Source organism: Salvelinus fontinalis, chromosome 16 (assembly GCF_029448725.1).
Source record: "Salvelinus fontinalis isolate EN_2023a chromosome 16, ASM2944872v1, whole genome shotgun sequence".
Taxonomy (NCBI): domain Eukaryota; kingdom Metazoa; phylum Chordata; class Actinopteri; order Salmoniformes; family Salmonidae; genus Salvelinus; species Salvelinus fontinalis.
The window spans coordinates 43907304-43921555 of record NC_074680.1 but is presented as its reverse complement, the minus strand read 5'-3'; the positions used below and the strand labels follow the sequence as shown (position 1 = coordinate 43921555).

The 14252-nt window shown below is 43.6% G+C and overlaps 1 protein-coding gene across 2 annotated transcripts in view; it reads right to left on the bottom strand.

Moving 5' to 3' along the window:
* Positions 1-14252, bottom strand: part of LOC129813220 (synaptosomal-associated protein 25-B-like) — an 84632-nt gene that overhangs the window by 38453 nt on the left and 31927 nt on the right. Inside the window, exons 2-4 of one of the 2 annotated variants that reach the window (XM_055865501.1) lie at positions 6139-6276; positions 3194-3214; positions 834-875 (exon numbers count right to left, since the gene is read on the bottom strand). In XM_055865501.1, the coding sequence (XP_055721476.1) occupies positions 834-875; positions 3194-3214; positions 6139-6210 (135 nt within the window). In that variant the 5' untranslated portion in view covers positions 6211-6276. The remainder of the gene's footprint in view (positions 1-833; positions 876-3193; positions 3215-6138; positions 6277-14252) is intronic. The other variant, XM_055865503.1, reaches the window with a different exon arrangement.

The window sequence follows — 14252 nt, the reverse complement described above, 5'->3', positions numbered from 1 at the left end:
TGTAGGGGCTGCTGAGGGGAGGACGATACTATTCCACTCATTCCTCTGGTTATGTGTAGGGGCTGCTGAGGGGAGGACGATACTATTCCACTCATTCCTCTGGTTATGTGTAGGGGCTGCTGAGGGGAGGACGATACTATTCCACTCATTCCTCTGGTTATGTGTAGGGGCTGCTGAGGGGAGGACGGCTCATAATAATGGCCGGAACGGAGCAAATGGAATGGCATCAAACACATGGAAACCATGGAAACCATGTGTTTGATGTATTTGATACCATTCCACTGATTCCACTCCAGCCATTACCAAGAGCCTGTCCTCCCCAATTAAGGCACCACCAACCTCCTGTCGACCTACTCATGCATAATACATGCTGAGATATTGGCCTTTCATCCTCTGTCTGTCTATACAATTTAAAGCACTCTGGAAACAGACACAGTCACAGATTGACGGGACATTGAAAGCACTATTCAGCCATTGTCTTCCAGAAAGTAGGAGTGTCGTAGAACTGAGGCTAGTCCCTCGACTGGGAGGAGTTAAACTCTAAAAACGTAGGGAGATGTGCTTTTTTTCGAAAACAAATTATGTAAAACTGAACCAAAAATTTAACTTCACTACAGGGGAGGTACAAGTGCTTATATTCCACTCTGAAATTAGAAAGTTTAATTTGTCTCTCTATTAGAATAAGATGTTTGTGTGTGTGTGTGTGTGTGTGTGTGTGTGTGTGTGTGTGTGTGTGTGTGTGTGTGTGTGTGTGTGTGTGTGTGTGTGTGTGTGTGTGTGTGTGTGTGTGTGTGTGTGTGTGTGTGTGTGTGTGTGTGTGTGTGTGACCTTACCTCCTCAACCATGGCCAGCATACGCCGAGTGCTCTCCAGCGACTGTGGAGAGAAAACACCCATATTAGAGAGTTGTCAGATGAATCTCTTCTCTACTACTGTACTGTACCACACACCTGGTGATGAATACACCTGGTGATGAATACACCTGGTGATGAATACACCTGGTGATGAATACACCTGGTGGGGAATACACCTGATGGGGAACACACTTGGTGGGGAATACACCTGGTGATGAATTTACCTGGTGATGAATACACCTGGTGATGAATACACCTGGTGATGAATCTCTTCTCTACTACTGTACTGTACCACACACCTGGTGATGAATACACCTGGTGATGAATACACCTGGTGATGAATACACCTGGTGGGGAATATACCTGGTGATGAATACACCTGGTGGGGAACACACTTGGTGGGGAACACATCTGGTGATGAGTACACCTGGTGATGAATACACCTGGTGGGGAATACACCTGGTGATGAGTACACCTGGTGATGAATACACCTGGTGATGAATACACCTGGTGGGGAATACACCTGGTGGGGAATACACCTGCTGATGAATACACCTGCTGATGAATACACCTGGTGATGAATACACCTGGTGATGAATACACCTGGTGATGAATACACCTGGTGATGAATCTCTTCTCTACTACTGTACTCTACCACACACCTGGTGATGAATCTTTTCTCTACTACTGAACTGTACCTCACACCTGGTGATGAATACACTTGGTGGTGAATACACCTGGTGATGAATACACCTGGTGATGAATACACCTGGTGATGAATACACCTGGTGGGGAATACACCTGGTGATGAATACACCTGGTGATGAATACACTTGGTGGTGAATCTCTTCTCTACTACTGTACTGTACCACACACCTGATGGGGAATACATCTGGTGGGGAATAAACCTGATGGGGAATACACTTGGTGGCGAATACACCTGGTGATGAGTACACCTGGTGGGGAATACACCTGGTGGGGAATGCATCTGATGGGGAACACACTTGGTGGGGAATACACCTGGTGATGAGTACACCTGGTGATGAATACACCTGGTGATGAATACACCTGGTGATGAGTACACCTGGTGATGAATACACCTGGTGATGAATACACCTGGGGATGAATACACCCGGCGATGAATACACCTGGTGATGAATACACCTTGTGATGAATACACCTGGTGATGAGTACACCTGGTGATGAATATACCTGTTAATGAATACACCTGGTGATGAATACACCTCGTGATGAATACACCTGGTGATGAATATACCTGTTAATGAATACACCTGGTGATGAATACACCTGGTAATGAATATACCTGGTAATGAATACACCTGGTGGGGCACACACCTGGTATATCATATGATTAACATTGACAAACAGTCATATCATTAACATATCATTAACATATTAACATTGACACACAGTGAGCTATATCATTAACATATCATTAACATATTAACATTGACACAGTGAGCTATATCATTAACATATCATTAGCATTGACACACAGTGAGCTATATCATTAAAATATCATTAACATATTAACATTGACCCACAGTGAGCTACCAATTCTTCACAATCCCACTGGATTTTTGACCGGTTCTCCTCACTCTTTCCCTCTTTTTCCATCTATCCCCCTTTCCATACATATATCATTCCCTCTAAATGTGTTTATTTATCTCACTCGATCTCCCCCTCCCTCTCCTCTGCTCTGCTTCTCCTTTCTCCTCCTCAATCTCCCTCTCTCCCTCCTCCCATTCCTCCCTCCCTCCCTCCTTCCCTTCCTTCCTCCCTGCCTTCCTCCCTCCCATTCCTCTACTTATCTAATCTCTCTCTCTCTCTCTCTCTCTCTTGTCTCCCTCTCTCTCCAGAGCCTGGTTGGATTACATTATCCCTCCCTGAATGTTTAATAGGTCCATTTGAGCTAGTGTGTTATTCTGGCCATCTGAATTAAGGCTGTGCCCCACTCAGAAAGGGCAGGCTAGAGAGATGTACAGTTAACACTGTCTAAAACACCCGCAGCAAAACCATGGGAACATGGACACAGTAGGACAAATAACCCATAACCATGACACTTAGTTTATGACAAATATAGTTTATGTCTGACTAACGGTAGTTGACACGCAGTGCTCAATAACAGAGAGAGGAGAACAGAGAGAGAATAACAGTGACGTGGATAACAAGACAACTGAACCAGGGATTATTAATGTGAGATTATTAATGTGAGATTATAACGCATTGTCAATCTGTGATCAAATGAACCCAAGGACAGTAGGCTACATGCGACAGTATGTTAGGGTGAGATATCAGACAATGCATTCTGTTACCGACCTCAGACGCCACACGTTCACCCTGCGGGGTGACAGACGGAGGGAATCATATTACACTTTTCCCAAAGATGCAGGAAAGTTCACAAGACAAGAGATTTATCTGTGTCGATGTGTGATTATATCAAATGTTGTCATCCCTTTGATTATCAACCCAGAACAGACTGATGGCCATTTTAGAAAAAATACTTCCTGTGCCATGCAAGATTTTTGTCCACTAACCGAGTCAAATACTCAAGTGATCTTGACACAAAGTGGGATTTGGCTGATAATGGGCCAATATCTGGATGTATGTTATTATTGACACCAATCAGGCAGTCAGGCTGGCACTACCTCAAAGAGTCAACAAAGGTCCTGTCATGTAACAGATTGACATTTATTGTCATGAGTCTTGTCCTGGAGGTAGAACTGAGTGGTTTCTGCTAAACGGGCCAGCTGCAATGTCAAAATTGGCTACAGTGGCTTGCGAAAGTATTCACCCCCCTTGGCATTTTTCCTATTTTGTTGCCTTACAAACTGGAATTAAAATAGATTTTTGGGGGGTTTGTGTCATTTGATTTACACAACATGCCTACCACTTTGAAGATGCTAAATATCTTTTCTTGTGAAACAAACAAGAAAAAAAATCAAAATATGAAAACTTGAGCGTACATAACTATTCACCCCCCCCATTTTTAAGTCATAGCACAGATTCTCAATTGGATTGAGGTCTGGGCTTTGTCTAGGCCATTCCAAGACATTTAAATATTTCCCCTTAAACCATTCAAGTGTTGCTTTAGCAGTATGCTTAGGGTCATTGTCATGTAGGAAGGTGAACCTCCGTCCCAGTCTCAATCTCTGGAAGACTGAAACAGGTTTCCCTCAAGAATTTCCATGTATTTAGCGCCATCCATCATTCCTTCAATTCGGACCAGTTTCCCAGTCCCTGCCGATGAAAAACATCCCCACAGCATGATGCTGCCACCACCATGCTTCACTGTGGGGATGGTGTTCTCTGTGTGATGAGAGGTGTTGGGTTTGCGCCAGACATAGCGTTTTCCTTGATGGCCAAAAAGCAAAATGTTAGCCTCATCTGACCAGAGTACCTTCTTCCATATGTTTGGGGAGTCTCCCACATGCCTTTTGGCGAACACCAAATGTGTTTGCTTATTTTTTTCTTTATTAAGCAATTGCTTTTTTTCTGGCCACTCTTCCATAAAGCCCATCTCTGTGGAATGTATTGCTTAAAGTGGTCCTATGGACAGATACTCCAATCTCCGCTGTAGAGCTTTGCAGCTCCTTCAGAGTTATCATTGGTCTCTTTGTTGCCGCTCTGATTAATGCCCTCCTTGCCTGGTCTGTGAGTTTTGGTGGGCGGCCCTCCCTTAGCAGGTTTGTTGTGGTGCCATATTCTTTCCATTTTTTAATAATGAATTTAATGGTGCTACGTGGGATGTTCAAAGTTTCAGATATTCTTTTATAACCCAACCCTGATCTTCACAACTTTGATCTCCACAACTTTGTCCCTGACCTGTTTGGAGAGCTCCTTGGTTTTCATGGTGCCACTTGCTTGGTGGTGCCCCTTGCTTAGTGGTGTTGCAGACTCTGGGGCCTTTCAGAACAGATGTATATATACTGAGATCATGTGACAGACTTAGATTGCACACAGGTGGACCTTATTTAACTAATTATGTGACTTCTGAAGGTAATTGGTTGCACCAGATCTTATTTAGGGGCTTCATATCAAAAGGTGTGAATATATACGCATGCACCGCTTTTCAGTTTTTTGTTGTTGTTGAAAAAATATTTATTTTTCATTTCACTTCACCCATTTGGCCTATTTTGTGTATGTACATTACATGAAATCCAAATAGAAATCAATTTAAATTACAGGTTGTAATGCAACAAAACAGGAAAAACACCAAGGGGGTTGAATACTTTTGCAAGGCACTGTATATCGTAAAGATTTATTAAAACAAATATTAGCTCTTTGGTCTTAATTTAGAGTTAGGGCAAGGTATTAGGGTTATGTTTAAGGTTAGGGTTATGTTTAAAATCAGATTGTATAACTTTGTGGCTGTGCCAGCTAGTGACCACTCTGAACAGCTGTCTCTCGTAGGCTACAGGAGTCATCCCAATATGGCTGCCTCAAAGCATAAATACAGGTTCTATCATGATTTGCATATACAGATTTGATCTCTTTCTATCCATGTAAGCCAGACTAAAAGGGTAAGTGTAGCTAGCTAAATATAAACAAAGCTCATTGTCAAAGTAAAACACAATCTGTTAACTTACACAGATTGTAAAATACAAGGTAAGTAGTAGGCTACAGATAGCAATGTGCTGTACATTCTTCATAAAATAAACACAAATGTACACACACACAATGTATCAGAACCAAAATAAAATGGTGTGTTTCAGGCAGGGTCTGGTTGACTCAGCTTAGCTTAGAGCAATACAGTCTATTTATAGTCAAACAGCACTCAAACATCTTTGTAATTCATGACTTGCATAGCCCCACATAGTCTCTCTCCCCTCAAGTACAGTTTGTTTTACAGTGTAGCTAAAGTGGAACGAAAAAGTTGACAGAGCTCTGATATGTAATAAAGATACTTAATTGTTTGCTTCTGTCTCAGGTGTGGAGCTCAAGGCCCATGTTCAGAAAAACATCTCAGAGTACAAGTGCTGATTCTCCTGTCCGTATTCAACCATATTCATTATGATCGAAAAGGCTAAAATAATCCTAAAATCAGCACTCGCAAGCTGAGATGCTTTTCAAATATGAGCCCTGATGTGGATCTCATTTCTGTGTTCATGAAACAATGATGTACACACACACAATGTATCAGTGGATCTCACTTGTGTTCATGAAACAACGAAGGTCTACTGTGAGCCGTCACTCAGGTTGGAGGTGTGTGTGTGAGGTGTGTGTGAGGTGTGTGTGGTAGGTGTCTTTGTGTGGGTTTTTACCTCATCAGCTATCTGGTCCGCCTTCGTCTGCAGGCTTTCCAGCTCATTGCGCATGTCCGCTTCATCTGCCATGGCTTTTGGGTTGTGAGATGGGCGTCGGCGTCCAAACAATGAGAAAAGTGGCTACTATTGTAAAAACTGAGAAGAGAGAGAGAAGGAGAGAGAGAGAAGCAGAGGGAGAGAGAGAAGAGAGAGGGAGAGAGAGAAGCAGAGGGAGAGAGAGAGAAGAGAGAGGGAGAGAGAGAAGCAGAGGGAGAGAGAGAAGCAGAGTGAGAGAGAGAAGCAGAGGGAGAGAGAGAAGCAGAGGGAGAGAGAGAAGAGAGAGGGAGAGAGAGAAGCAGAGGGAGAGAGAGAAGCAGAGGGAGAGAGAGAAGCAGAGGGAGAGAGAGAAGAGAGAGGGAGAGAGAGAAGCAGAGGGAGAGAGAGAAGCAGAGGGAGAGAGAGAAGCAGAGGGAGAGAGAGAAGAGAGAGGGAGAGAGAGAAGCAGAGGGAGAGAGAGAAGAGAGAGGGAGAGAGAGAAGCAGAGGGAGAGAGAGAAGCAGAGGGAGAGAGAGAAGGAGAGAGAGAGAGAGAGAGGGAGAGAGAGAAGCAGAGAGGGAGAGAGAGAAGAGAGAGGGAGAGAGAGAAGAGAGAGGGAGAGAGAGAAGCAGAGGGAGAGAGAGAAGCAGAGGGAGAGAGAGAAGCAGAGGGAGAGAGAGAAGCAGAGGGAGAGAGAGAAGCAGAGGGAGAGAGAGAAGCAGAGGGAGAGAGAGAAGCAGAGGGAGAGAGAGAAGCAGAGAGGGAGAGAGAGAAGCAGAGGGAGAGAGAGAAGAGAGAGGGAGAGAGAGAAGAGAGAGGGAGAGAGAGAAGAGAGAGGGAGAGAGAGAAGAGAGAGGGAGAGAGAGAAGCAGAGGGAGAGAGAGAAGCAGAGGGAGAGAGAGAAGCAGAGGGAGAGAGAGAAGCAGAGGGAAAGAGAGAAGCAGAGGGAGAGAGAGAAGCAGAGAGGGAGAGAGAGAAGAGAGAGGGAAAGAGAGAAGCAGAGGGAGAGAGAGAAGAGAGAGGGAGAGAGAGAAGCAGAGGGAGAGAGAGAAGAGAGAGGGAGAGAGAGAAGAGAGAGGGAGAGAGAAAATAACAACCACTGTAAGTATCATCACGTTAGTGTTTGATGGCGATTAACAGAAAAAATGTCCACTCAGATTTGCTTAGAGATTATATATATGCAGAGAGCTCACAAATCAAATAAAATCAAATGTATTTATATAGCCCTTACATCAGCTGATGCCACAAAATGCTGTACAGAAACCCAGCCTAAAACCCCAAACAGTAAGCAATGCAGGTGTAGAAGTACTGTGGCTAGGAAAAACTCCCTAGATAGGCCAAAACCTAGGAAGAAACCTAGAGAGGAACCAGGCTATGAGGGGTGGCCAGTCCTCTTCTGGCTGTGCCGGGTGGAGATTATAACAGAACATGGCCAAGATGTTTAAATGTTCATAAATAACCAGCATGGTAAAATAATAATAATCTCAGTAGTTGTCGAGGGTGCAGCAAGTCAGCACCTCAGGAGTAAATGTCCGTTGGCTTTTCATAGCCGATCATTAAGAGTATCTCTACCGCTCCTGCTGTCTCTAGAGAGTTGAAAACAGCAGGTCTGGGACAGGTAGCACCTCCGGTGAACCGGTCAGGGTTCCATAGCCGCAGGCAGAACAGTTGAAACTGGAGCAGCAGCACGGCCAGGTGGACATCACACACATGTCAAGCTGCATTTCAGATTCTGTAGGATCGGACGTTTCTTTGATAATGAATCCAGTCAACCATTAAACATTGTGGATGGCTCAGAGTTATCCCAGTTCTCAAAGTTTTGAGTCAAACAAGTAAAACATTTTGCGACCACCTTAACTGACGCATCGTTTAGACCAGGGAGGGGCAACCCCAGTCCCCGGGGGCCTGATTGATGTCCCACTGTTGCCCCAGCTAACACTGAATCCAATAATTAACTAATCATGATTTTCAGTTAAGAATGCAATTTGTTTAATTAGCTGTGTTTGCTAGGGATGGGGCAAAGCGTGACAATGCTACGGCCCCCAAGGACTGGAGTTGCCCCTCCCTGGTCTAGTCTAATCTCCCGTGGACAGATACATGTGCGTAAAATGTAGGATCTGTCGGGAATGAATGGGATGTGTGGGATAATATCAGTAATTCCAGTGTTTGGGTTTTTGACACTGGTTAAATGGACTTAATAGGATGATGCTTTGGCTGAGAGTTTCCTTTCGTGACGGTGGAGACTTTGCATACTGGGAATTCTCCATTTAAAAAAAACATGTATAGAGCTAGAATTTAATCACACAGCTGACCAAATTATGTAAGATTTCAGTTATGGGTTAACCTGAGATTAAGATCAGACAGACACAGCAGCCAAATCCCCCAAAGAAGAGTCCTTCCCTCTCTCTTATCCTTCCTGTGGTATCCCTGTCTGGTCTCCCTCACAGCTCTGAGAGATGCATATAATAGTTGAGATGGGTTCAGTCAGGCCTTTACACTAAGACCAGCACCCCTGGTAGGATTAAGTGTTATTGTCACTATGTAATGGTAATGCTCCTGTCAAGGGTCTCCTCTCTGCCTCCCAGACAGATGGCTTTAGCTCCCACTTCTCTATGAGAGCATCGGAAATCCATATCCATCCATAGCTACCTTTCTCCAGGGAAATTAGAAACTTATCTCAAGTGTTTCCATAGGAGAGAGGGGGTGGTAGACTCTAAACTGAGAGGAGTTGGCAGATTTTTGTTTGTAATGCAGGTTTTATTTCAGTTCACTTCAATCTGTTATTTATGTATTATATTTACGTAAGCGGAGCCTGGTTTCCAGGTTTTCCGGAGCCTACTCCTTAACCAAAAAGCATATATATATATTTGGTCATTTTTACGCCCTTTTTTCCCCAATTTCGTGATTACGATCTTGTCTCATCGTTGCAACCCCCAACAGCCAAATCCTCCCCTAACCCGGACGACAGTGTGTTGGTGAAAAGGTTAAAATGCTGTAGAATTACTAGTCATGCTCTAGATTGGTTTATAAATTACCTATCAAATCGTACACAATGTGTAATGGCGGATGGTTGTCCATAGAGTCCATAGAGTTGTGCTCAGGTGTTCCGCAAGGTTGTATTTTGGGTCCACTGTCGTTCATCAACAACATTTGGGATCATATTGAAACACCAGATGTTCATGCAGATGATCCTGTTTTTCATTCAAGTGGTAGCAGTTACCATACAACACAATCTGTATGATTTGAAGCTTTTGAAAATGCTCAAAGAGCATTTAACATCATACAACATAATCTGTATGATTTGAAGCTGGTTCTGAATTCGGGTTAAACAAAATGCATGGTATTTTCAAATGCCAGGCATGTTACTATTTATGTCATTGCTACATTGGATGTACATTCTATAGAGCAAGTCAAAGTGTACTTGGGAGTGGGAGTGTGGGTTGATGACAAGCTGAGCTGAGCTGTTCATGTAGAGAACTTGATAAGGAAACTCAAGGTGTGAATAGGTTTTTATTACCGGCATAAGGCCTGTTTGTCTCTGGAGGCCAGAAAGGAGCAGGTACGATGTACATTACTGACAGTTTTAGATTTGAGTGATGTTAAAAACTCAGATAAAAAAGAAACGTCCCTTATTCAGGACCCGGTCTTTCAAAGATAATTTGTAAAAATCCAAATAACTTCACAGATATTCATTGTACAGGGTTTAAACACTGTTTAAACACCGAGGGCTTGTAGGCCTGTTGTAAGGCAGGTCCTCACCATACATCACCGGCAACCACAACGCCTATAGGCACAAACCCACCGTCGCTGGACCAGACAGGACTGGCAAAAAGTGCTTTTCACTGACGAGTCGTGGTTTTGTCTCACCAGGGGTGATGGTCAGATTCGTGTTTATCGTCGAAGGAATGAGCGTTACACCGAGGCCTGTACTCTGGAGCGGGATCAATTTGGAGGTGGAGGGTCCGTCATGGTCTGTGGCGGTGTGTCACAGCATCCTCGGACTGAGCTTGATGTCATTGCAGGCAATCTCAACGCTGTGCGTTACAGGGAAGACATCCTCTTCCCTCATGTGGTACCCTTCCTGCAGGCTCATCCTGACATGACCATCCAGCATGACAATGCCACCAGCCATACTGCTCGTTCTGTGCGTGATTTCCTGCAAGACAGGAATGTCAGTGTTCTGCCATGGCCAGCGAAGAGCCCGATCTCAATCCCATTGAGCACATCTGGGACCTGTTGGATCGGAGGGTGAGGGCTAGGGCCATTCTGCCCAGAAATGTCCAGGAACTTGCAGGTGCCTTGGTGGAAGAGTGGCGTAACATCTGACAGCAAGAACGGGAAAATCTGGTGCAGTCCATGAGGAGGAGATCCACTACAGTACTTAATGCAGCTGGTGGCCACACCAGATACTGACTGTTACTTTGATTTTGACCCTCCCTTTGTTCAGGGACACATTATTCCATTTCTGTTAGTCACATGTCTGTGGAACTTGTTCAGTTTATGTCTCAGTTGTTGAATCTTGTTATCATCATACAAAGATTTACACATGTTAAGTTTTCTGAAAATAAACGCAGTTGACAGTGAGAGGACGTTTCTTTTTTTGCTGAGTATATATACGGAGGCCTCAACCACTACCCTGAGAGCACTTGATTCAGTATATCATGCGGCCCTCAAGTTCATTACCAATCAAACACATCTAACACATAATTGTGATCTCTAGAGCACCGTTGGCTGGTCTTCATTGACCTTGTATAGGCCTAAACACTGGTAAACACTGATTTATACGGCCATATTGGGTAAAATGCCACTTTATCGCTGTTATTTTTAAAATCAGATCAGAATAATAAATGCAATTTACGGCGCCATTATGGCCCCATTTTAACAATACCAAGAATTAGAACAGGTCATGGAAGAAATAGTTTTAGTTACTCAGCTCCGTGGTCCTGGAATTCTCTCATGAACATTTTAAAATCTGATGATTTAGTTTCGTTAGTGGAGTTTAAACACTTGGTTGATGTAAGTATTATACAATAGTGTAATTGTCTTTGGGACCGCTGGTTTTTAGTTATGACATTTGTGTTTCTTTACATACTATGTAATTGTTGTACTATAAGCGTCTATAGTTTTGTTCAATGTTGTGTCAGTATATGTATGTTGTTTTGACTGAAACTTTCTTTCCCCTGCTGCTGTTGGAACAGGTCTGTCTTGAAAAATAGACTTGATCTCTATGAGAAAACCCTGCATAAACAAAGGTTAAACAAAAAACATTTTTTTTACATCTAGGCCTATACAACTTTACTTTAAATAACATCTAGGCCTATAGATGATGTACTTTAAATAACATCTAGGCCTATAGATGATGTACTTTAAATAACATCTAAGTCTATACAGCTTTACTTTAAATAACACCTAGGCCTATAGATGATGTACTTTAAATAACATCTAGGTCTATAGATGATGTACTTTAAATAACATCTAGGTCTATACAGCTTTACTTTAAATAACACCTAGGCCTATAGATGATGTACTTTAAATAACATCTAGGTCTATAGATGACGTACTTTAAATAACATCTAGGCCTATAGATGATGTACTTTAAATAACATCTAGGTCTATAGATGATGTACTTTAAATAACATCTAGGTATATAGCTGATGTACTTTAAATAACATCTAGGTCTATAGATGATGTACTTTAAATAACATCTAGGCCTATAGATGATGTACTTTTAATAACATCTAGGCCTATAGATGATGTACTTTAAATAACATCTAGGCCTATAGATGATGTACTTTAAATAACATCTAGAGAGAGAGAGAGAGGGAGAAAGAGAGAGAGAGGGAGAGAGGGAGAGAGAGAGAGAGGGAGAGAGAGAGAGAGAGAGAGAGAGAGAGAGAGAGAGAGAGAGAGAGAGAGAGAGAGAGAGAGAGAGAGAGAGAGAGAGAGAGAACAGATGGAAGAGAGTGATTACCAATTGAATCAGAGTCAACCAAATCAGGTTATTTTCAGGTGTGGGGGGAGGCTGGGTCAGGTGATCCTATGATTTAATGTCAGATAAGGTCTTCCCACTCCCTCTCTCTTTCTACCTCATTTCCCCCTCTCTTTATTTCCCTCTCTCCCTCTCTGTGTCTCCTGAGTCGTCAGTAGGTCTTTAATAATTTAGTATTGGATCTGAAGGAACAGTAGCCCACAGTACAGAATAGTCAGACTTAAAAGCCTCTCCCTCCATTCTCTTCTGTTCTCTGTCTGTCTGTCTGTCTGTCTGTCTGTCTGTCTGTCTGTCTGTCTGTCTGTCTGTCTGTCTGTCTATTTCTCTCCTTCTTTCCCCCTTTCTTCTACTCTCCCCCCTTTCTTCTACTCTCCCCCTCTCTCTCATCATTCCTTCTTCCTTGTTCATTTCCTCCTCTCCTCTGCCAATTAATTCATTTCAGAGCACATTCCTCCTCTCCTCCATCATTTGATCTCTCTCTGTCAGCTTGCTTCTGTCCTCGAATCATCTCACTTTCTCACGTGAATGTCCCTTTCTTTTTCTCTGCCACTCTCTTCTACACTTTATTTATCTCTCTTTCTTTATTCTCTTTCTTTCTTTCTCTCTCTCTCTCTCTCTCTCTCTCTCTCTCTCTCTCTCTCTCTCTCTCTCTCTCTCTCTCTCTCTCTCTCTCTCTCTCTCTCTCTCTCTCTCTCTCATTCTCTCTCTCTCCTCTCTCCTCTCTCTCTCTCCTCTCTCTCTCTCTCTATCACTCTCTTCTCTATCACTCTCTTCTCATTCTCTCTCTCCTCATTCTCGCTCTCTCTATCACTCTCTCTCTCATTCTCGCTCTCTCTCTATCACTCTCTCTCTCATTCTCTCTCTCTCATTCTCTCTCTCTCTCTCTCTCTCTCTCTCTCATTCTCTCTCTCTCTCTCTCATTCTCTCTCTCTCTCTCTCTCTCTCTCTCCTCTCATTCTCTCATCCTCTCTCTCTCTCTCTCTCTCTCTCTCTCTCCTTCTCTCTCTCCTCTCTCTCTCTCTCTTCTCATCTCTCTCTCTCTCTCTCTCATTCTCTCTCTCTCCCTCTCTCTCTCTCATTCTCTCTCTCTCTCTATCACTCTCTCTCTCTATCACTCTCTCTCTCATTCTCGCTCTCTCATTCTCGCTCTCTCTCTATCACTCTCTCTCTCATTCTCGCTCTCTCTCTATCACTCTCTCTCTCATTCTCTCTCTCTCTCTATCACTCTCTCTCTCATCTCTCCTCTTCTCTCTCTCTCTATCTCTCTCTCTCTCACTCCTCTCTCTTCTCTCCTCTCTCTCTCATTCTCTCTCTCTCTTCTCTCTCTCTCTCTCTCCTCTCTCATTCTCTCTCTCTCCTCTCTCTCTCATTCTCTCTCTCTCTATCACTCTCTCTCTCTATCACTCTCCCTCTCATCTCGTCTCTCATTCTCGCTCTCTCTCTATCACTCTCTCTCTCATTCTCGCTCTCTCTCTATCACTCTCTCTCTCATTCTCTCTCTCTCTCTCTCTCTCTCTCTCTCTCTCTCTCTCTCATCTCTCTATCACTCTCTCTCTCTTCTCTCTCTCTCTCTCTCTCTCTCATTCTCTCTCTCTCTCTATCACTCTCTCTCTCTATCTCTCTCTCTCTCTCTCTCTCTCTCTCTCTCTCTCTCTCTCTCTCTCTCTCTCTTCTCTCTCTCTCTCTCTCTCTCTCTCTCTCATTCTCTCTCTCTCTCTCTCTCTCTCTCTCTCTCTCTCTCTCTCTCTCTCTCTCTCTCCCTCTCTCATTCTCTCTCTCTCCCTCTCTCTCTCTCATTCTCTCTCTCTCTCTATCACTCTCTCTCTCTATCACTCTCTCTCTCATTCTCTCTCTCTCATTCTCGCTCTCTCTCTATCACTCTCTCTCTCATTCTCGCTCTCTCTCTATCACTCTCTCTCTCATTCTCTCTCTCTCTCTATCACTCTCTCTCTCATTCTCTCTCTCTCTCTATCACTCTCTATCACTCTCTCTCTCATTCTCTCTCTCTCCCTCTCTCTCTCATTCTCTCTCTCTCTCTATCACTCTCTCTCTCTATCACTCTCTCTCTCATTCTCTCTCTCTCATTCTCGCTCTCATCTCTCTCTCT